Source organism: Adiantum capillus-veneris, chromosome 25 (assembly GCF_014529385.1).
Source record: "Adiantum capillus-veneris isolate H3 chromosome 25, ASM1452938v2, whole genome shotgun sequence".
Classification (NCBI taxonomy): Eukaryota; Viridiplantae; Streptophyta; class Polypodiopsida; order Polypodiales; family Pteridaceae; genus Adiantum; species Adiantum capillus-veneris.
In genome coordinates this window covers 107,669,687-107,691,143 of record NC_140955.1, presented here as the reverse complement: position 1 = coordinate 107,691,143, position 21,457 = coordinate 107,669,687, and the positions used below count along the sequence as shown (strand labels likewise).

Here is a 21,457-nt window from a genome sequence, read left to right as displayed (position 1 = left end):
CCAATAAATAGGAAAATAGGCTAAATGCATTGGAAAATTCCCCTAATTGATGCTAATGGATTCTGATGGGAATTCCGATGATCATGCTGTGTGCAACCGGAGGATATACATCTATGCTAAGTGACTCGGCATGCACGGTCTACGAATAGACTCACAAAAGTGCTTGTAGTGCGGATAATGTGTCGTGCTCTCTAGAGTGGGTGGTCCTCAGTGCAATGTGCGTGACAATCTCACTTAAACAGGTTGAAAACAGGAAACAACACACACCCTAGCTCACAGAGACACAACATCAGCAGTAGAGTAGACCACAACAAGTGACGCGACTAGCTCAAAGAACTATGTACAGACTCTGGCGTGGCAGCACACTCAGCTCCAGCCCAGGACTCACAGGTACAAATGGGGGTGTCGAGGCTCTGATGTGCAAGGATGGTGGAGGAGTGCTCTGTGTAAGACTCGTTGCTCTCGAGAGACGATGCTGGACCAAAGGTGAAGAAGATGATCCCGATGACCAACCGCTACTACTCATATGTAACACCCTAAAGGCCACCAACGGCTCATAAATGTCAGCCATGTGGTGACCTGGCCACGATGTCCATTAGACCACCGTCGATACCCTGCCACTGCCACGTGTCACTCCCAGCCCAGAGGGTCGGTCCGTCCAGTGTGAAACAGCCTAGACCATTGTACTAACTGTGTCCTATGAAAGTGACACTGTAGCCTGCTACTACAGGTTGCCCGCCACAAGACCGCTCACCGTCTCGGTGAGGAAATATTGAAAAAAAAACTGTGAGAGAAATCCGTTAGGTTGCATCTGTACATCTTTCTTGAAGCAGGTTCTAGGCCCCAAAAGTGGAGTTGAGACACACTGCATTGCTTGCAAACGTAGTGAGAGGAAAATGACCTGGTCCATGCTTGCAGATAATTTTGCCACACTCTTCTCGAAAGGAGGGATGACCGTAAACCTGAGTAACACCGCAAGGAGGGATGAATATAAGCTCGAAAGGAGGGATGACCATAAGCCCAAAAAATATGGTGAGGTTGAGGGGGTGGGGAGGGCTAGCGGGTTGGCTAGGGATGATGCAACGGGAGCGGGTGGGTAGGGGCTAGGGGAAGGGAGAGGGTGGGTAGGGGTGAGGGGGAAGGGGGAGGGTAGGGGCGAGAGGATGGGGAGGGAGTGGGTAGGGACGAGGGGTGAGGGCATGGGCGAGAGGGGGTGGGGTGGGTAGGGGCGAGGGGTTAAGGGGGAGGGTAGGGGTGAGAGGGAGTTAGGGGGTGGGTAGGGGCAAGGGGAAGGTGAGGGGGGGCGAGGGCTTAAGGGGGAGGGTAGGGGCGAGAGGGAGTTAGGGGCGAGGGGAAGGTGAGGGGGGCGAGGGCATAAGGGGGAGGGTAGGGGCGAGGGGTGAGGGGAGGGTAGGGGCGAGAGGAAGGTGAGGGGGGCGAGGGCTTAAGGGGGAGGGTAGGGCGAGGGCGAGAGGGGGAAGGACTTGGGGCGAGGGCGAGGGGGAGAGGGGGAGGGTAGGGGGCGAGGGAGGGACTAGGGCGAGGGGGTGAGGGGGAGGGAGGGTGAGGAACTAGGGCGAGGGGATGAGGGGGAGGGTAGGGCGAGGGCGAGGGTGAGGGGAAGAGAGGGAAGGGAGGGTGAGGGACTAGGGCGAGGGCGAGGGGGTGAGGGGGAGGGTAGGGCGAGGGCGAGGGCGAGCGGAAGAAGGGGAAGGGAGGGTGAGGGACTAGGGCCAGGGGGTGAGGGGGAGGGTAAGGCGAGGGGGAGAGGGTAGATAGTGGCAAACAAAGAGCACCCAGCTATCAGGAGCAATACAGCTATCAAGATCTTGGAATTCATCTTGCAGGACGGGCTCTGAGAAGGGAGTTTGCTAGACACAGAGGAGAGCTTTCTTCTGGTCGGAGAAGCAGACACCAACAGGGTTGATGTTTTAGGGGGGGTGAACTCCTGTAGAGGAGGTTTCTTACTGATGCTATGCTTCTTCATAGGCTCAGGTGGCACATTAGATTTAGTTACTGTGGAATCATTTGAAGAGGGTGTTCTTTCAGGCGAAGAGTGAATAGAGACTCCATAACAAGGCATAGATTTTGTAGCCTCCAACAGATCTTCATCTGACCCTTCACGAGTAATAGCCTGTTCTTGTTCAGGTTTGGTTTCCATTGACAAAGAAACTTGCTGCACCACGGGATCCATACCACCTTCTAAGAGAATGGGTTGCATCGAGGAGCCAGAAGTATGTATCCACATTGCATCATTTCCCCAATCGTGGAGTGCTTTAGTGTGTCGCAGCCATGGTCTTCCAATAAGCAAGGGAAATCCGCCCTCAACCTGGGGAAGACGAACCACCACAAAATCCAAGTTAAAAGTAAAGTCTTGTACCTGCAGAGGCACATTGTCCACTATGCCCACTGGGTAGACTGTCCGTTGGTCGGCCAATGTAATTGTGAAGGGAGCAGGGCGAGTAGGTTGTAGACCTAGAGCTAACATAGTGAACTCGGGCATCAGGTTGATGCCAGATCCACCATCCACTATCACTCCTGAGAATTGCGACCCAAAACCGACACTGTCAGGCGAGGGCTTCTATAATCAGTGAGTGGAACAGCAGGATTGGATATCATATAGGACTTTGACGGTCGCACTGGGAGGTGCCCGCCACTAGGACATGCTCCAGGGTAAAGTGACTGAATAACTGCAAGGGTGTCTTTTCTGAAACTCGCATCTAGCCGCAACATGTCATAGAGAGACACTTGTTGGAAAGTGTTCTTCAAGACTGTCTTTGCTGTATGCTTTGCTTTTTCTACCTGTTGTTGTTTATCTGGTACTTTGATCTTCTGTAGATGAGAAACTGCTTCCAAGAAAGCTTCATCAATATCTGAGAGCAAAGATTTGGATTCTTTCATAGCACTGGGGGATTGCTTGCTAACAGCTGCAGGCAGGATATTCACTGGTGTGAGAATGTGTGGGGGAGTTGAACTTGATGGAATGCTAAGACCGAGAGCGGCTCTCTGGGCCTGGGTGAGGACGCCCGATGGCCCCTCTGCCAATTGTGGCGGCTTATTTTGAGGGGTAACCACGTGGGTAGAAGGGGGCGGCAGCTGAGAAACAGTGCTCACTGCTATCAAGTTGAGCTTGGGAAAGGAAAACTCATTCTAGCTTTGACTTGAGTTCGAAGCCGTGGATGCACGAAGTTTAGGGCAATCCTTACAGTAGTGATCCTTCGTTTCAGGGCAATGACGGCAAGGAGGGGACCCTTCTGGCAGGGGGCATTTTCTTTGGTAATGCCCATATTCCCCGCATCTGTAGCATAAAATGGACCGATTCAAAGGGCGAGTCGAAAGACGAGGTGGTCCTTGCTCCATGGAGTTGGAGGTGGAGGCATAGAAGCTGTGAGGTGGTGAGGGGGCATGGGTATGATAAAAGCTCTGAGAGGGAAAAGTGCTCTGCATACCTTGCATAGGAGGGGCTGTCAGCAAAGGTGGCATATAGTGTGGATGGCCGCCGGGAGAAACCATGTTGGATGCAGGTGTTGGCCCTTGGCTAAGAGAAGGACCAAGACTTTGCTGTATTTTGTGCAATCCCTTTATATAGTAGCAATCCTTATCTTCATGACCCGATTTTTCGCAGAAGTGGCAATAAGAGCGAAGGGGACAGTCCTGTGGAGGGTGTCTTGGAGAGCGGCATGAACTACACCATACCATAGCCTTAGTCTCCTGCTGAGACCTGAGCTCTTCTAACTCTCTTTTAAGTTGATCATAAGCCTCTTGATGTGGAGGCTTCTCCTGTCTGAGAGAGAAGGATCTCTCTTCTTGAAGGGCCCGCTGTAACTTAAGGGCTTCCAATTCCCTTCGTAAAGAAGTCAAGGGGGCTGATGGACTGTCCACGAGTACAGGGGCAGTATCTAACCGAGGAGAGTCAATGAACTGCATTCTTGCTCCCTCTATTCTAGTAGCAGTAGCAACAAAGTCTTCCAGACTGGCTTCAGGAGTGTCCACGAGTACAGGGGCAGTATCTAACCGAGGAGAGTCAATGAACTGCATTCTTGCTCCCTCTATTCTAGTAGCAGTAGCAACAAAGTCTTCCAGACTGGCTTCAGGACGGAGGCTTTCTCTGAGCTTTTGTTGAGAAGTCTTAGGCAGAGCCTTCTCTACCCACTTCAAGTCAAGGTGGGACTACCAACAAAAAAGTATCCGACATTTGGGCCACATTGCACTTTTGGATGCAGTCCCAATGAGGATAGATGGTCATAAGACAAGTGGGAGCCCAACGGAAGCATCTCCTAAAATTTAGGGAACTGCTATTTTGGGCCGTGAAATGTGTTCGCGTCATTACCTCTGGTATGACTAGGGGAACATTTTACAACTCTGCCGTGAAGTCAACTGGGCAACCGGTCAGGATATTTTTAAGCGGCGAACCCGAAATGGGAAAATGCTTGTAAATGCGCCAAGTGGCACATTTCTGTGCACTTTCCAGTGCAAGGAAAAATGGTCGCTGAATTTTAAGCTGAGAGGAGCCTCATTCACTGTCTGTCTTACAGTTTAAGAGCTATGGAGTGCTTCCTTTCCCTCTTATGTACAGTGCGGTGCCAGGAGTGATGCCCTGCACGCTACGCATTGCCCTCTCTCTCCCCTACGAGCAGTATGTTATGCCCCACTAGTGGGCTTTTCATTTGACCAATGTACAGTTATGTGGGTTCATGTGCAATTGCCGAGGCAAGAGCCTCTTGCACAGGTACTGGATTAGCTAGCGGCTAATCCCCCGCAGGTATAGGTGAATTCGGAGAGGTTTCACGCCAGAAATCTCGTCCGATTTAAAGGGCAAGTAGCCCTACAGGTGCGGGAACTCGAGGTCTTGCTACTGATGCGACCGGCACGCGAAACGGAGCCCAAAACAGGGAATTACAGCCTGCTGTGTATTTTTGTAGGTTTAGGGTTTTGGCCCTAAACGGACCCTAATACCCCCAGGAGGTTTGGGGACGCAAGGGGTCCGTTGTACAGGTGAACTGGCGCATTTTCGGGGCAGAAAACAGAGAATTCAGCGTGCTGCAGATTCTCGCCAGGTTTTGCAAAGTGTCCGTATGCGTCGGGAAAGTCACCTATTGTGTGGGGATACTGACTGTGAAGCGTCCTAGTATAGTTATGCGGGCGAAATCGGGCCAGAATAGGTGTTTCTTAGCCTAGATTGTGCGGGGTAGCTTGTGGGAGATCACAAGTTTTATTCCCTTTGATAAAGAATAAAGAAATACCGAAACGGGCGCCAATTTTGGGGCCTACAGGTTGTCGGTGTCTGCTCGGAGCATTCTAGCTTCCGACCCGCGTGTGTGATTAAGTGTTAATTCTCGTTACAGGTCTCCTTTGCAAAGTACTCTGTGTGTATCTAAAGTAAAGAATTTCGGGTGAAAGCCAACGCCTACCGCCCTACGGGTCGGTTTCAGCAGAGATTGATTTCGTTTATACAGAGGAGATCTCGGACCGTCTATTGGAAGGCACAACTGGCACAAATGGTACAGGCCTCTCAGTGGAGGAGTGCACCACTCTACTGACTGAGACACACTGCATGGGGCTGCAATAGTGGCATACCCACACACTAAGCCGGGCAAGAGAGAACATTCTGGGAGCATGCCCCAGAATAGTTGGTATGATGAGGAGTGTAGAGTGATGAGAGCCCAGCTTCAGAGGAATCTTTTTTTAGGAGTCATCACTTACAGAGAGTCTCGGATTGCTTTCCGACGCCTTGTGCGACGGAAGAAGCGAGCTTACCTAGCTGAGCTGGAGCGAGACTTATATAAGAGGTTCTTGAGTAGGGACTCAGGAGAGGCATGGCGAGTCTTCCATGAGCAGTCCCCTCCCCCAGTGATTACTTCACCTGATGTGTGGGGCCAATATGCGACATCATTATATACGGTTCCTGGACAGGAAACCTTTCGAGACCCTACCAAGCCTTTCCCAGCTACGAGCATTTTCTTTACACCTGAGATGGTACAAACGGCCATCGACGACAGGATGAGGACCGTGAAGGCATATGATCATGACGGTCTAGTAGCGGAGCACTTTATACATGCTAGGGATATGCTGATGGAGGTTCTCGCAGTGTTGTTCGATCGTGCCATGTTTGAGGGATTACCTTAGACTTGGAGGTTGTCTAATATTGTGCCCATCTTCAAGGCTGGTGAACCTACAGAGCCTGGGAACTACCGCACTATTATGGTTGGACACACACTGGCACGGTTGTATGCATCTATTCTGGAGCAACACTTAAGTAATTGGGCAGAGGGCGAGGGTGTCAGGCCGGCTTCAGGAGGGGTTTCTCCACTCTTGATCGTATTCTGACACTCACGGCCATCATTGAGGAGGGCAGAGCACATGGGAGATGGATCTATTGTAGCTTTGTGGATTTTCGCAAAGCATTTGACATGGTACCAAGAGCTCGATTGATGTATGCACTCTGGAAGGGGTATCTGATTTAGTTCACTCCACAATTGGAGTGAAACAAGGTTGCCCATTGTCTCCTACTCTATTTGGTATGTATGTTGATGAGGTGTCTGATTACATTGACAGCGAGGGTGACAGGGGTGCCCGGCTGGCAGAGACGTGGATCCCATTGTTGCTATTTGCTGATGATATTGTGTTGATATCTGACTCACCAGAAGGTATGCAACAACATTTGGATGCACTACGCAGTTTTGAAGAGGATAGTGGATTGTGTGTAAACCTAGTTAAAACCAAGGTTATGGTGTTTAACACCACACCACAATGGGTCAGGAGATCAGTACCTACTGACAAATATGGTCAGGAGATTGTGGAGTATACAGAGGCATACACTTACCTGGGGGTAGTCTTTACTGGGCCGAGATTTTCTTTGAGAAGAGCAGCAAAGACTAGACTAAATAGAGCTGGTGCGGCTTTGGGATGAATGGAGAGGATGTGTTCGTAGGTTCAGTTCCAGGAACCAAGGACAAAGTTATGGCTCTTTGATACTGTGGTTGCCTCTACTATGTTATATGGGGTGCTGGTTTGGGGACCTTCTGTAGGCCAGGATGGTTGGAGGCGTATGGAGAAGCCCTTGGTATCTATGATCTCTCGGTTGATTAGAGCCAAGGCTTTCGTACCGCATGATATCATTCGAGTGGAAGTAGCTGCGCCCCCTATGGAGATTGAGGCGCTTACCAGATCAGTCTCCTTTGTACACAGTCTGTGGGATACTACTAGAGAGATGTGCCAGGGTGGCTCTAGAGTCCTCCAGACAATTTGCTCTTAATGGGGATACATCATGCTGGTATGCACAGATGGCATCATGGTTTCAGACACATGGTTTCACCATGGACAGGTTGCCTCCTTGTCAATACTTTCTACAGGCACCCTTCAGGTCTCTGACGCGGGTAGAGATTAATAGACTCATTCGTCAGTATCTGATCTAGCTGGACACGAGGAGGACATGGATAGAGCCATTACAGGAGTTGGGCACAAAGATGGCTTTCTATAGAGAGCATCTTGTCCAGCTCACGGGGTATGGGTATATGGACACGCATCTTTCTCATGGTTTGCGTTGTGCCATTGGCCAGACACGCAGGTCCTCACATCAGCTCGAGATTGAGACTGGCAGATTCAGAAGGACACCAACAGATAGTAGGATATGCCGCTTATGCCATCTAGAGCCAGAGAGAAAGGTACATCACTTACGTCATTGCACAGTGTATATGAGATACGAGGCCGTTTCCATTGTCTATTCAGAGAAGGTTTTGGGCCTCTAGCTAGGGTCATGAGTGATGAGGATTAGAGATGTCTTGGGCTATATCTACTTGAGCTACACAGGCATAGAGAAACTTTACTGAGGTGAGCTGAAGATAGAGAACCCCAGAGACAGATCACAGATTTCTTCACACTAGATATTGTACACCCAGAAGAACAGACAGAGGAGCAGCCAACAATGGAGAGGTCTGCCCGCACTACTGGCATTCTCATAGACTGAGCATTGGAGCTAGGGAGATCTAGACGACCCCGATGGAGAAGAGGAGCTACACAGTTTCGAAGGAGGCTACAACAAAGGATTCGAGCCATACTTTTTCGTCGTCCAGAGTGCAGATGAAGATCGATCTCTATGAAGGTGGATCTCTACTTCCCTCCCATATTGTCTTCACATTGTACTACTTAGTTCACACATTTCATGCTTTCACCTTTCACAGCTATCAGCTTAGTTTAGGATTCCGCAGTATTTATATTTGGTTATCCTATTTTAGTTTATTTTGTTAATCTGACTTTGTATCAGATACACCGCATAATCGATCTCCTTCATGCTTCCATCACATCCCTCACCCCCGAGGAAGGCGAGATTAAACAGGAGGCTAAGGAAGCCCTCAAGGAGGAGATCACCAAAGCCCTCACCGCAAGCATTGAGGACAAATTAGAGGCCACCAAAGAAGGATGGGTCGAAGTGGTCAAAAAGAACATCAAGAAGGTAGCAAGAGAGGAAGCCCAAAAAGATGAGGTACTCATCGTACACACAACCATCGAGGAGGAGAAGATGTGACAAGCTCGCCGTCTCAATGTGCGAGTGACCGGCATCAAAGAAGAAGAAGGGTCTACACCTGAGAGCGATGGGAAAGCTTTATGCAAGAAAGTGGGATACAAGGAAGAAGAGATCCCTTTCTCCAAAGTTTGGAGAGCCGGCAAAGATCCAAAGAAGAGAGCTCTCATCCTCCAATTCGCCTCCGAGGAGTCTCGAACTTCTTTCCTCCGAAAGAGGGTCATCTTGAGAGGGCTAGAAGGCCCCCCGATTTATCTTGATGACGACCTCACAAAGATGCAACAAGATCACCGTCGCGCGTGCATGCCTAGAGTCCACCAAGCCCGCAAAGAAGGGAAGAAGGCAGTATATCGAGATGGTAGGGTTATCATTGATGGCAAGACCATCGCATAGGGACTCGCGGCCTGTGGGACACACGAGGAGATTCACGGTTTGGAATTGCAATGGAGACCTATGGACACACCCAGAGAGACTTGAGGAGGTGATGAGAGGTCGAGACATCATTCTACTTACAGAGACACACGAGAGCCCAGAGAGAGGGTTACCACGGATACATGGATTCCAGTGGGAGTCTCTACATTGGGGATGTATGTGCCAGCACACCACTCGCGGCTCAGGAGGAGTGGCCATACTCTTTAGACAGGGGCTTCACAGCAGACTACAGATTGTTGCCCGGGACCCACAGGCCTGCTACATGTGGATTCGCCTCGAGCTCTCACGAGACAGGATCGTCTACATTGCCCTTTGCTACTTTGCTCCCACAGGCTCGAGATTCGCCCCTATTGAGCAGGAGTCACCGTACGCATGCCTCACGGAGGAGATTATGGAGTACTCCACACTGGGTGAAGTCTTCCTTATGGGAGACTTCAATGCTCGTACGCGCAGTGAGCAGTGTGAGGCATATGACCACGAGGACCCAGAGGCACTACACACTCTAGATGAAGTGAGAGATACAGCAGACAGAGCTCCAGTCACAGCCTACGGACGACATCTACTTCGACTTGGCTCCCAGCACCGTCTCGTTATTTATAACGGGATGGTCCAGTGGCCCACCTCAGGGGGCCTGACTTGTATGCCACATGGAGTTGCAGAGGGAGGGGGGAGTACAGTCGACTATATTCTGGGACCCAGGGAGGCTACACACCTTATCACATCCTTCACCATTCCACCCATACCCATCGGAGCCGACCACACATACCTCTCTTTCTCCATCACCGGAGATACCATCCCACACAGCTCCACAGCACACACTCCACACACCACCATCCATTTCACACATGAGCTAGCCTCTCTTTACTCGGCCGAGGTCGAGCATGGCCTATGCCTCCTCCACCCATCCACACCACTCTCAGTTCTCACATCACATATCTCTTCCGTTCTCCACACTTCAGCTATTAGCTCTTTTCCACACACCACTCACACAGGACGCACTCCCCCCCCCGGGACTATGCCTCAGAACTGCTGGTATGATGATGAATGCAGAGAGCTATACCGACGCCTCCGTGCACGGCGAGCCTTAGGAGAGATCACAGAGAGAGAGGCCAGACGGCATATGAAGACGCTGACATGCCAAAAGCGGCGAGCATTCGAAGAGGCACAGGAGCTTGAGCTATACCGCCTATTCATGAGCATGGATAGCGCGACGGCATGGCGCACCCTGCGCGAGCCACGTCCGACTACAGCTATTGAGGATCCAGAGATATGGCATGATTATGCAGAGCGACTTTACGAGGTGCCAGGGCAGCCTCCTATCCCACAGCCACACGAGCCACGCCCCACGTGCTCCTCCTCCTTTATAGCAGAGATGGTAGAGAGGGCCATACGCCGCATGCAGCACAGACGATCAGCTGACCATACTGGATTACAGAGTGAGCACATCCACTATAGCCCCGTTGATTGCACATGTCTTCAACCGGGCTATAGGGGAGGGCTTCCCAGAGGAGTGGACACAGCACACCATAGTGCCTATCCACAAATCTGGCGACACCCTGGACCTAGGGAACTACAGGACTATCATGATTGGCCACACGATGGCCAAGCTATATGGAGCAGTACTTGAGGCACAGCTCAGCTGCTACGCAGAGATCGAGGGTTTACGAGCTCCAGGCCAGGCAGGTTTCAGACGAGCTTTCTCCACCACTGATCACATCTTCGTTCTGCGCTACCTCATTGATGGGGCAAAGGCGCGGAAGAAGAGGCTTTACTGCTGCTTTGTGGATTTCCGCAAGGCCTTTGACACAGTCCCACGCGAGAGACTCTTCCAGCGCCTTCACAGCATTGGGGTACCAGCAGAGATGATTTGGGCCATATATGCTCTCTACGAGAAGGTGACGGGTCGAGTTCGTTGCCCAGGCGGTTTTTCAGAGACCATTGCTAGCACCATCGGTGTTAAGCAAGGATGCCCACTCTCCCCGACACTCTTTGGGCTCTACATCGACGAGATCTCCGACTACATACTGCGAGCAGGAGGAGAGGGGAGCGACTTGGCAGGTACTCCGGTCCACATCATGTTATATGCTGATGATATTGTGTTGATTTCAGAGTCACCCGAGGGCTTGCAACGCCATCTTGAGGCCTTGGACGAATTCAGCACACACAGGGGGCTGACTGTGAACCTTGGCAAAACCAAGGTTATGATCTTTCACACATCCAGTGCAGTGAGGAGCGCTGCCACCTTCACAGCAGCAGGAGGACAGGTTGATGTAGTCACCTCCTATGTCTACCTTGGCATCACATTCACCAGCCTACCAGGACCCTTCACTATGAGGCAGGCTGTTGCTAACAGGCTCACCCGAGGATATGCAGCTCTGGCCATGTTAGAGCGGAGATGCCACCAGGCACACTTTCAGGAACCCCGCACGAAGGGGTGGCTTTTCGACACCTTAGTCACCCCGGCCTTGATGTACTCGGCGGCAGTATGGGCACCAGGATTGACAGCTGACCAGTGGACACAGCTTGAGAGGCCACAGGTATGTATGATCTCACGCTTGCTCCGCAGCAAGAAGACAGTGCCACATGACATTATTAGAGCCGAGCTCGCCACACCACCTATGGTGGTAGAGGCACTATTCCAGACAGTCTGCTTCATCCAGAGGATGAGAGAGCTACCTCCTGACAGACTTCCTCGTAGAGCGTTTGAGGCAGCTATACAGCTATCAGAGAGTGGGCATGAGAGAGCATGGTACTCACAGGTCAGAGCATGGTTTGAGGGATACGGTCTTGACATGGAGAGCCTACCACCATTCCAGTACGACCCCCACTCACCATATGTTCACCTCTCTCGCAGTGAGAGGAACTTGGTATTGAGACAGGATCTGTGGCAGCTATACACTAGGAGAGTCTGGGAGTCACCTGGCTTGGGGACGAGGATGTCAGATTACAGAGACCAGTTTCTCACCATATTGTCTGGGGGGTTCATACAGAGACCACGCTACATGGACACATACATGCCACATAGCTCACGGGTGGCGATTGGTCAGCTGAGAGTGGCTTCACACAGGTTAGAGATTGAGATCGGGAGACATACTGGTGTTCCCAGGGAGGAGCGAGTCTGCAGAGCCTGCACAGAGGAGGTGGAGAGTGAGGAGCACTTTGTATGTAGATGCAGAGCATACACTGAGATCAGAGGCAGGTATGAGGCCTTATTCAGAGGACAGCCCACTCTCCGAGAGATCATGGACTCTCGAGATCAGAGACAGCTCGGACGGTTCTTACTAGAAATACAGAGCCATCGGGACACACTACTGCAGCTACACACAGCTACACAGACAGAGGGGAGACAGTCGCAGCTCACAGACTTCTTTCAGAGGATTGCCGCCCCTCCCTCACCAGACACTCAGAGGGGAGTGACACTCCCAGAGGTGGAGGTGAGCCGAGCTAGACGACGACCACGAGTCACAGGCTACAGGGGCGCGAGCTCCCACCACCGACAGATCGAGGAGATCCGAGCCCGGGAGCGCCGTGCCACTGAGGAGCGAGTGGCCCAGATGAGGGCCGACCCGACAGCTTTCATCCGGGTAGCCTTGGCACCAGACCCGCCCATGTACCACATCTTACATCCCCCCATTAGTACAGGATGGAGCTAGATAGCTTGATGCATTCTCATGATTGTACTACCTTGAGCATATAGACATGCATATACCCCTAGAGATAGAGCTCCATCCCTCCTCAGATACCCCACTACCTACTTTCAGTTCAGTTTTGTTCAGTTCATTTGTCTTTCCGATAGACGGATGACATACACACCATGTACATTTGATTTGTCTCATAGGCCGATTTCGGCCTGACAGACGTTAAAAATCTTTCTTTCTTTCTTTCTTTCTCTCTCTCTCTCTCCCTCTCTCTCTATTCAAATTCAGTTATTTGCAGATTTTGTTCATGTGTTGCTATTGATTTCTCGATTGGAGTGTCCAAGCCTGTAACATGAGGTGGAGAGGACACTCACTTACTAGATGCAGCACAACTTGCATCCAGCATTAGGATGCGTCATCCAAGGCGTGCAATGGAAAAAGAAACCACAGGTTTGTGGGGAGAGGCAAGAGGATACCACCACAGCCACTCTCCATTTAATATGATATTTGTATTTCTGCCATCGTCCCATTGTAGCTTTGCTAGAGGTTGAGCCTTGAAATCCCACAACATCTAATCCTCTTCAACAGCCGCTTTAGAATTAGGAGCGAGGAACTATTACCGTGCTACTATTGCCACAACTCTAATCCTTTGAGGTGCCACTCTGTCAAGATTGTTTTTCGTTGAACATGAGCAAGCTACCTCAGAGAAGAAACACCCTTCCTCATCTTCTGTACATGCTTTGAATGCAATCAGCACCTCTATCTCCGTGAAAGCTCTCATTCAAGATAGGGCATGAAGCTCCAAAGTTATATACCAGTTGTTGGGAGTGCTGCCACGATGTGTTGCATTGTAGTCAGCCCTTTTTGAAGAAGGCTCAATGTGTGCTATTGAACATCCTCAGGCATGCTACAAAAGCAAACCCACTCTCCATAACTGTGTGCAGGTGCAACTGCCTTAAGACTGCAAGCTACATATAGACAACTGCGTAACATATTACCATGCTTGCTGCGTAGCAAGGGGTTCCAAATCAGTGAGGCTTATGATGTTTCTCCTCCATGCAAGAAGACTTTTGTTGAAGCAGGACACTTTATGGCTCTAAACAAGCGCATTGCAAATCTGTTGTTCTATCCCCAGCTCAAGGCAAACTTGCACGTCTTTGTGAAAATCCAATAAATCTCATGGCGCCATGGGCCTCTATTAGGGAAATTTGAGCCTGATTCCTGCTAGGAAGAACCTCCTCCAAGGTTACTGAGGAAGAGATCGCGAACAGTGAATTCAGGGCCTGACTCTGAAAAGCAGGATCTATGGGCCCAAGACCACCCTCTGATGTGGATAAAATGATGACAGCCCAGGTTATCTTCGAGCATGTAGACTGTCCTTCCTTGCCAGACCATAGAAAGGTCCTGATAATTATCTGCAAGATTTTGTATAATCAAGCTTTCATAGCTGTATGTACAACAATTGCTACATAACCTGGAGCATAGCCATAAGTACTTTTTTTATCATCTTTGCCAGCTGCTAATTAATCTTCTCTTGCATTCATGGAGAACATGTAGCAAAACAACCAGAAAATCATTGTGTCTGAGGTTAGAAAAGCTACGCCACCCATTAGACCAGTCATAACTCTAGGGTGTTTTGTTGCATCATGGCCCATGCAAGAATTCCAAAAGGTCTAATAAGAAGTGATGTACCACATCGTCACCAAAGCAACTGGCGGCCACCACAACCCTACCAACAAGGGAGAGTCAAACTGAGCGCCAGTTGCACCAAAGAATTTTGTTAATTTCATGTTTACGGAACATGCAGAAATAGCAATATTAATGTGCATAAGAATTCTATGAACTTCATGTTTACAAAATATGCAGAAATAGCAATATTTGTGTGGTGGCACAACCAATGTTGCATCAGATTTTATTTCACCTTTTAGATCTTAAGATTTTCCAAAATATTTCATTGATCGTACTTTATGCATTGCTGATTTAAAAAAAAAACGTTTAAAACAATCATAAATCATGTAAATTTGTGTGGTTTTGTAGCTATTCTTGACTTTGCCTTCAATATATGCCTTCTCCATCTTATTTTTATGGTTTCAATGCTCTCTAAATTTGATTGTTTCGAAGAAGATTGTTAAGGTCAGTTCAAATCTACAACTAGTAAGTTTAGTTGTACTCAATATAGTTTCAGTTTCCTTTTTGATATACCTGTGTTGCTTCCTTCATTAAAGTTTAAATTCATTGTTGCTTTCAAACATAAGCATTTTTTGAGACAAGGTCTTGCGTTTGCTTCTGATTTTGTGTTTGCCTATACTCTCGATCTTCGTACTTTTCACTTCAAAGAGTTGTGCTAATGCTGCTTTTTCCTCTTTCTCATCTCATTATGTAAGTTCAAATCTTAAACCGATGATTTGCAGTTGATAAAGCTTCCACGGCATCCTACAGTGGATGATATTTTAAAGAAATATCTGGAGTTCAAGACAAAACAGGATGGAGTGTAAGTGATAAGAACTTTGTATTGCATGCATTACAAATTTACATATGATATTAATGGTGGGGGGTATTGACTGGCGCATCTGCAGCAGTAATGAGGAAAACAATTACATAAGTTTGATTTTATTGCCTTGTCAAACTGGGAGGTGTTTTGAGTCCATTGGCTAAAATAGGCCCTCTTTACACATGTACACACAAATCAACATGAAAAGTCTAGGAGATTCTAAAACTCACTTTGAAGTTGTAAACTTAAATGAAACTAACATATGAACAAGACCGTGCGACTTAAGACACTGTTAGAAGTTGGAACATATTTGCCTTTGAAATGTTCAAGAGAAGTTTCGAAACATTCGTAAGCTTCTTGATCGAAAGAAACGAGTTCCTTGGCAACTATCAAACTAAGACTCCCTTTTTTAAAGAATTTACTCCCTGCTCAGGTTCCTATTTTAGAGATCAGACTCACACGTGAGTTTCAGGTAGCCTCTGATGCCAGGGTGTCTCATGTTTTTAATGTGAATGGTTCTTAATGCAGAGAATGCTTTGGACCAAAATCAAGTTGCAAAATTCTTGCAGAGACCCAACCTTTTTGCTGTCCATTTTAGGTTGCCTAATCAGGTTTACCTCTCTGTTGGCTTCATTAATGGGCCAAACTTTTGAGTGCAGCGTTGGTGATGCCCTTGTGGAGATCTTGAATGGCTTACGCACATACTTCGACAAATCTCTACCTGCAATGCTTCTTTATAAGCCAGAACGAGCACAGTTTCTCGAACATGTGCCAGAAAATAGCACTATTGCTCCCTCTTCTGTGTATGGTGCAGAACACCTTCTGCGCCTATTTGGTAAATGTTTTCTTTTAGCTTGATGTTCTGCTAAAGCATAGACGGCTTGTTTCAATGGGAAGCTGGAGCTGACTGTATGCAGTACATTCTTTTCAACTTTCTCAGTTAAATTGCCTGAGCTACTAGTCTACACAAACATGGAGGATGATGCTCTTTCGCAATTACAACAGAAGTTGGCGGATTTTCTCAAGTATGTAAGCAAATGCACTTTCATGAGCGGATGCTATACGTGCGCATTCAAGGTTAGAGCTAATAATGAGATGTCTGCTCTTTCTGACTAGGTACCTGCAAAAAAATCAGAGTGTCTTCTTTTTGTCCACATATGATGGGCCGAAGGTTGATATTGGGGTAGACGAAGCAAAGGAACTGCATTCCTGACAAGGCAGACATGCACAACTCACGCTCTCAACTCTTGCAATGATCGAGGGTTGGTGCGCGAGTGCAGCGGCCATGAAAGTCTTGAAGAGGCATGTTTCTGGCCTTTTGTATTCCTCATAGAACATAACACAGTTGCGTGTACCATATGGACTAAGCATCTAACACACCTTGGGAAGACAATAGTGTAAGCATAGAGCTCTCTTTCTTTAGGTGAACAAAGTGTCAGAAAATGCTCTTTGTGGGAAGGTAACATTTAGGTATAGCAATCCTAGTGTAGGAGATTGTGTAGATATGTTGGTCTCTTTCAAAGAGTTCGCATCGTGATGAAAAACCTGCCCAACACAAAAAGGAAGGATTATTATTTCCTGTCTATAATTCGCTCCAATGTTGCATTTTGTACTTGAAAAGGGCAGTGCCTCCCTCATTCCCAGCATCAAATGCTATGCAAGTTGAACATAGAACCATTCCGACACGCTTAACTCTATTTAGAGGTTCTTCCCAACAGCATTTTCCATTGTAATCAAATGTACCACCTCTTGAGTCAAGTAATCAGTTTCTCCTCAGAACTATCAGAAAAAATTGTGGGAGGTGATGCATGTTTCCACTTAGAATTATATGTCTTGTGCTGTGGTGGTTTTGTCTCTTTTTTATGGGTGTACAATCATAGTTTGTTGCGTGCATCTCTCTCTCTCTCTCTCTCTCTCTCTCTTATGCCATTTACCTCTTGAATAACAGGTCTTGAGTTCAACTCGGCTCGTTGGATAGATCTTTTGAGTTCAACTCGGCTCGCTGGATAGATCTTTAAGGTCTCTTGGGATAGTTTTCTATGGCGTTAAAGTACTCTTCTTCTTCTTCTTCTTCTTCTTCTCTCTCTCTCTCTCTCTCTCTCTCTCACTCATGCCATTTACCTCTTGAATAACAGCTCTTGAGTTCAACTTGGCTCGTCGGATAGATCTTTTGAGTTCAACTCGGCTCGCTGGATAGATCTTTAAGGTCTCTTGGGATAGTTTTCTATGGTGTTAAAATACTCTTCTTCTTCTTCTTCTCTCTCTCTCTCTCCTTTTTCTATCACCCGTGTGGTAGATTGGTTATGCCATTTCCCTCTTGAATAACAGGTCTTGAGTTCAACTCTGCTCGTCGGATAGATCTTATAACAGGTCTTGAGTTCAACTCTCCTCGTCGGATAGATCTTTAAGGTCTCTTAGGATAGTTTCCTACGATGTTAAAATTCTCTTCTGCTTCTCTTCTCTCTCTCTCTCTCTCTCTCTCTCTCTCTCTCTCTCTTTCTTCTGGTAGTCTGACTACCCACCGACTCTCCCATCCATCCGATGCATTAACCTCTCTCTCTCTCTCTCTCTCTCTCTCTCTCTCTCTCTCTCTCTCTTGCATGGACAGAGCAGTGCAACATTCCACAGGGCAGTGCTGCCTGTGCACTAGGGTTTCGAGCAGCAGGGGGCAGCAAGCAGGGAGCCCCAGCAACAAAGTGACACGCAAAGGCTTTTCAAAGTAAGGTGCAGCAGCGCGTAAGGTGCTCCAGCCAACCATTGCGTAAGGTGCCTATTGGTCCCCTGCATACCCCCCCTCGCGTAAGGTGCAACCATCGCGTAAGCATTCTCAGCATACAGCGTGAGCACCTGGTCGTTGGGCTTTCGATTCGCAAATTCCTACACAGCTCATTTTCGTTGCGCAAGTCGTGAACCTTAATCTGAAAGTTTAATTGCAGAGGGGGCTGCTTAGATAAGCAGCGGGCTTGCTAAGGCTGCGTTCACGTTGCCCAGCCCAAGGCGTCTTTTTGTATCGCCAGCCAATGAGGAGGAGCGCCAAGGGAGAGGCAATTCAGACCATGCCATCGTGGCAGGCTGCGTCACGTTCAACCTTGGAGTCCAAGTGTCCGACGTCCCCATCTCACCCAACGGGAATTACAGAACGGCATTGACATAAATTAGCAAAAAATCAAAAAATCAGAAAAAAAGTGCAAATTATGTTTTTAATGGAGGTCATGAGCGCTTCGCCAGTGGGTAAACCTCATACGAAGGCAACCTTTGTGCTTACAAACAAACGGATAACACAAATGGAAAGAGAGATGAAAGAATGGAAAGCAGATATGGAGGGATGGTGGAAAGAGAAGGCCAACCTTCTTCAAATGTGTCTCAACGAAGGCGCGCAATGGAAGAAGGAGAAAGAGGACTTGCACGCAGAGCTACAAGCACTTAAGGCGGATTCAAAAGCACTTAAAGAAGAGGTCTCAGCCCTCAAGCGAGAGCTTGCTGGTAAAGCAAGCAGTGGACCAAAGGAAAGGGAATTTCAGCCCTCGGTGATGGAGGAAATCAAGGTCATCAAGAAGCACGTACGGATGATCAAAGAGGAGGAGAAACAGAATGTGGTAAAGACATCTTCGAAGATGGATGTGATCACGAAGACAAAGAAGAAGGCGGATGAGGCCGAGAAATGGATAGAAGTCGTTAAGAAAGGGAAAGGGCAAGAAACCACATCTGTCCCCACTCCTACAATCATCAACATGATTCTAGAAGAGGAGGAGCGAGCGAATGAAAACTAGAGCTTTGCATGTAAGAGTAACCAGTCTAAAAGACCGAGATGATGTGGAAGGGGAAGTCGAAGAACTTCTCCGCATGATGGGTAGTGAGACTACTTATACAAAGGCATGGAGGGTAGGAAAGAAGACACAAGGAAACGGGGAGACTTCAAAAGAGAAAGCTTTAATCATCCGTTTCCCATCGATGGAGGCAAAGAAGGACTTCTTGAAGAAGCGTCCTACGCTGAAGAAAACGGGCATATTCCTTGGAGATGGCCTCACTCTCACAGAGCTTACGCATATGAGAGAGGTAATGCCATAGATTCAAACGGTAAGGGAGAAGGGAAAGACGACCTTCTACAAAAATGGTTGGGTGGTGATTGTAGAGCGGCGCTCCACATGACGGTACGAGACCTATGGGACCACGCTCAAAACTGCCACCTGGAATTGTAATGGATCTATCATCGTCCTCTACTCTGAGACACATCAGGCCCTTGGGCAGTCTATGCCTCACATTAGTGGATATAGATAGGAGACAACCTGTAGACAGGAGACACGATTAGAGCACAGAGAGCGGTGCTCGGGAGGAGTGACAGTGTTATTCAGGGAGGAGTTGCAACCATTGATACCTATAGCAGAGACATGAAGATATCTTTACATTGCTATTTGCTACTTTCTCTCGAGTACGCCAATTTTTATGCACCACCTAGAGGACAATCCCCCTTTTCTATTTTGGATGATGACATATGGGGGTTCTCTAGAGATGGTGACATCATCATTCTTGGGGATATCAATGCTAGGATTGCCCATCATTAGACATTATTTTATGATACTACACAGGAGATGCTGAGACAGCAGGATGTTGTAGAGATGGGCCTATCCAGACTATCGCAGGATGGGGAACACAGTGAGTATGGAGGATACTTGATAGACATGGGGATTGCACACGGATTGGCCATCTTGAATGGCCTACAGAGATTTCCCGTTGCGGGGGGTTTTACATGCTTTTCTCACAAACATGGAGCCAGCACAGTGCATTATGTCATGGCACAGTCGAGCCTCATCTCTACTATCCAGGATCTCACAGTTGGACCCAGACCTCTTGGTGTGCCAGTGGATCATGCTCTTGTTTTGTTGACCATCTCTTTTCAGTTAGTGTAGCACACAGGCCACGGGCAGCAGCCCCTAGTCGATACACCTTCACGCGGCAGACGGACTCTGTATACATAGATGGGATCTACAGACGCCTGTGCAGAGAGGAGCCAGGGAGACCTCTGGAGGAGCTTACTACGATACTTACACAGACACTACATGATGCAGCGGTAGAGGCATACCCACATACCTAGCTGGAGCAGAGACGTCATTTGGGGAGCATGCCCTGGGGAGCATGCCCTAGAATAGTTGGTATGATGAGGAATGTCGGGACACTAGAGCTAGACTTCAGAGGGAGGTGCTTTTGGGGGACATCACTCACAGACAGTCATAGATTGACTTTCGACGCCTAGTGCGGCGAAAGAAAAGGGCATTTTTGGCTCGCCTAGAGCAGGATCTATACAAGCTATTCTTGAGTCAGGACTCCCATGAGGCATGGCGGCTCTTTCATGAGCCCCCCCCCCCCCCCCCCCCCCCCCCCCACTTCTATAGAGGCTTGGGCCAGTACGCATCATCTCTGTACACAGTTCCTGAGCAGCCCCCCCTTCCCGACCCCCTCGATCCATGCCCACACACGTGCTTTTTTCACCGCCGCTGAGATGGTGAGGAAGGCCATTGATAGGATCAGGACTGGGAGAGCATATGATCATGATGGCTTAGTGGCTGAGCATTTCACGCATGCCAGAGATCTACTAGCAGAGCTTCTAGCAGTTATGTTTAACCGTGCCATGTGTGAGGGCTTGCCTGATAGTTGGAGGCTATCTACTATTGTACCTATCTTCAAGTCGGGAGACCCTATGGAGCCTGGGAATTATCGCACTATCATGATAGGACACACATTGGCACGGTTGTGCCCATCTATTCTTGAGCAGTAGCTGAGCAGATGGGCAGAAATGGAGGGGATACGCGCAGCTGGGCAGGCAAGGTTCAAGACAGATTACAACAGATTGGATTGATGTGCAGATTACAGCAGATGGGAGTACCCACAGAGCTCATTTGGGGGGTCATGGCATTATACAAGTCAGTAGTGGGGCATGTATGCACCTCAGAGGGTCTTTCCACACCGGTTCACTGAACTATTGGGGTGAAGCAGGGTTGCTTGCTCTCTCCTACTCTATTTGGTATGTATGTGGATGAGGTGTCTTCCTACATTGAGAGAGATGGTGATAGAGGTGCACAGCTGGCAGGGACATGGATGTCACTATTGTTATATGCTGATGATATTGTGTTGACCTTCGACTCTCCAGAGGGGATGCAACGTCACTTGGATGCTTTGCATAGGTTTGCCCAGGAAAGTGGTTTGTTCGTCAACCTTGGTAAAACCAAGGTCATGGTATTTAATACTACCCCATAGTAGATCAGGAGTTCAACGCCTGCATTCACATACGGCCATGAGACAGTGGAGTATACAGATCCTTACGCTTACCTTGGAGTGGTTCTTAGTGGGCCATCATTTTCATTGAGGAGGGCAACAGAG

General features: G+C 48.6%; 1 protein-coding gene across 3 annotated transcripts in view; it reads left to right on the top strand.

The window, feature by feature from the left end:
• LOC147425446 (MRG family protein) overlaps positions 1 to 17,333 on the top strand; it is a 142,970-nt gene extending 125,637 nt beyond the window's left edge. For 2 of the 3 annotated variants that reach the window (XM_086500324.1, XM_086500323.1), the window contains exons 7-10: positions 15,003 to 15,082; positions 15,742 to 15,917; positions 16,023 to 16,107; positions 16,199 to 16,861. In XM_086500324.1, the coding sequence (XP_086356450.1) occupies positions 15,003 to 15,082; positions 15,742 to 15,917; positions 16,023 to 16,107; positions 16,199 to 16,295 (438 nt within the window). In that variant the 3' untranslated portion in view covers positions 16,296 to 16,861. Of the gene's footprint in view, positions 1 to 15,002; positions 15,083 to 15,741; positions 15,918 to 16,022; positions 16,108 to 16,198; positions 16,862 to 17,030 lie in introns of those variants that run through there. The other variant, XR_015186435.1, reaches the window with a different exon arrangement.
• Positions 17,334 to 21,457: the final 4,124 nt, after the last annotated feature.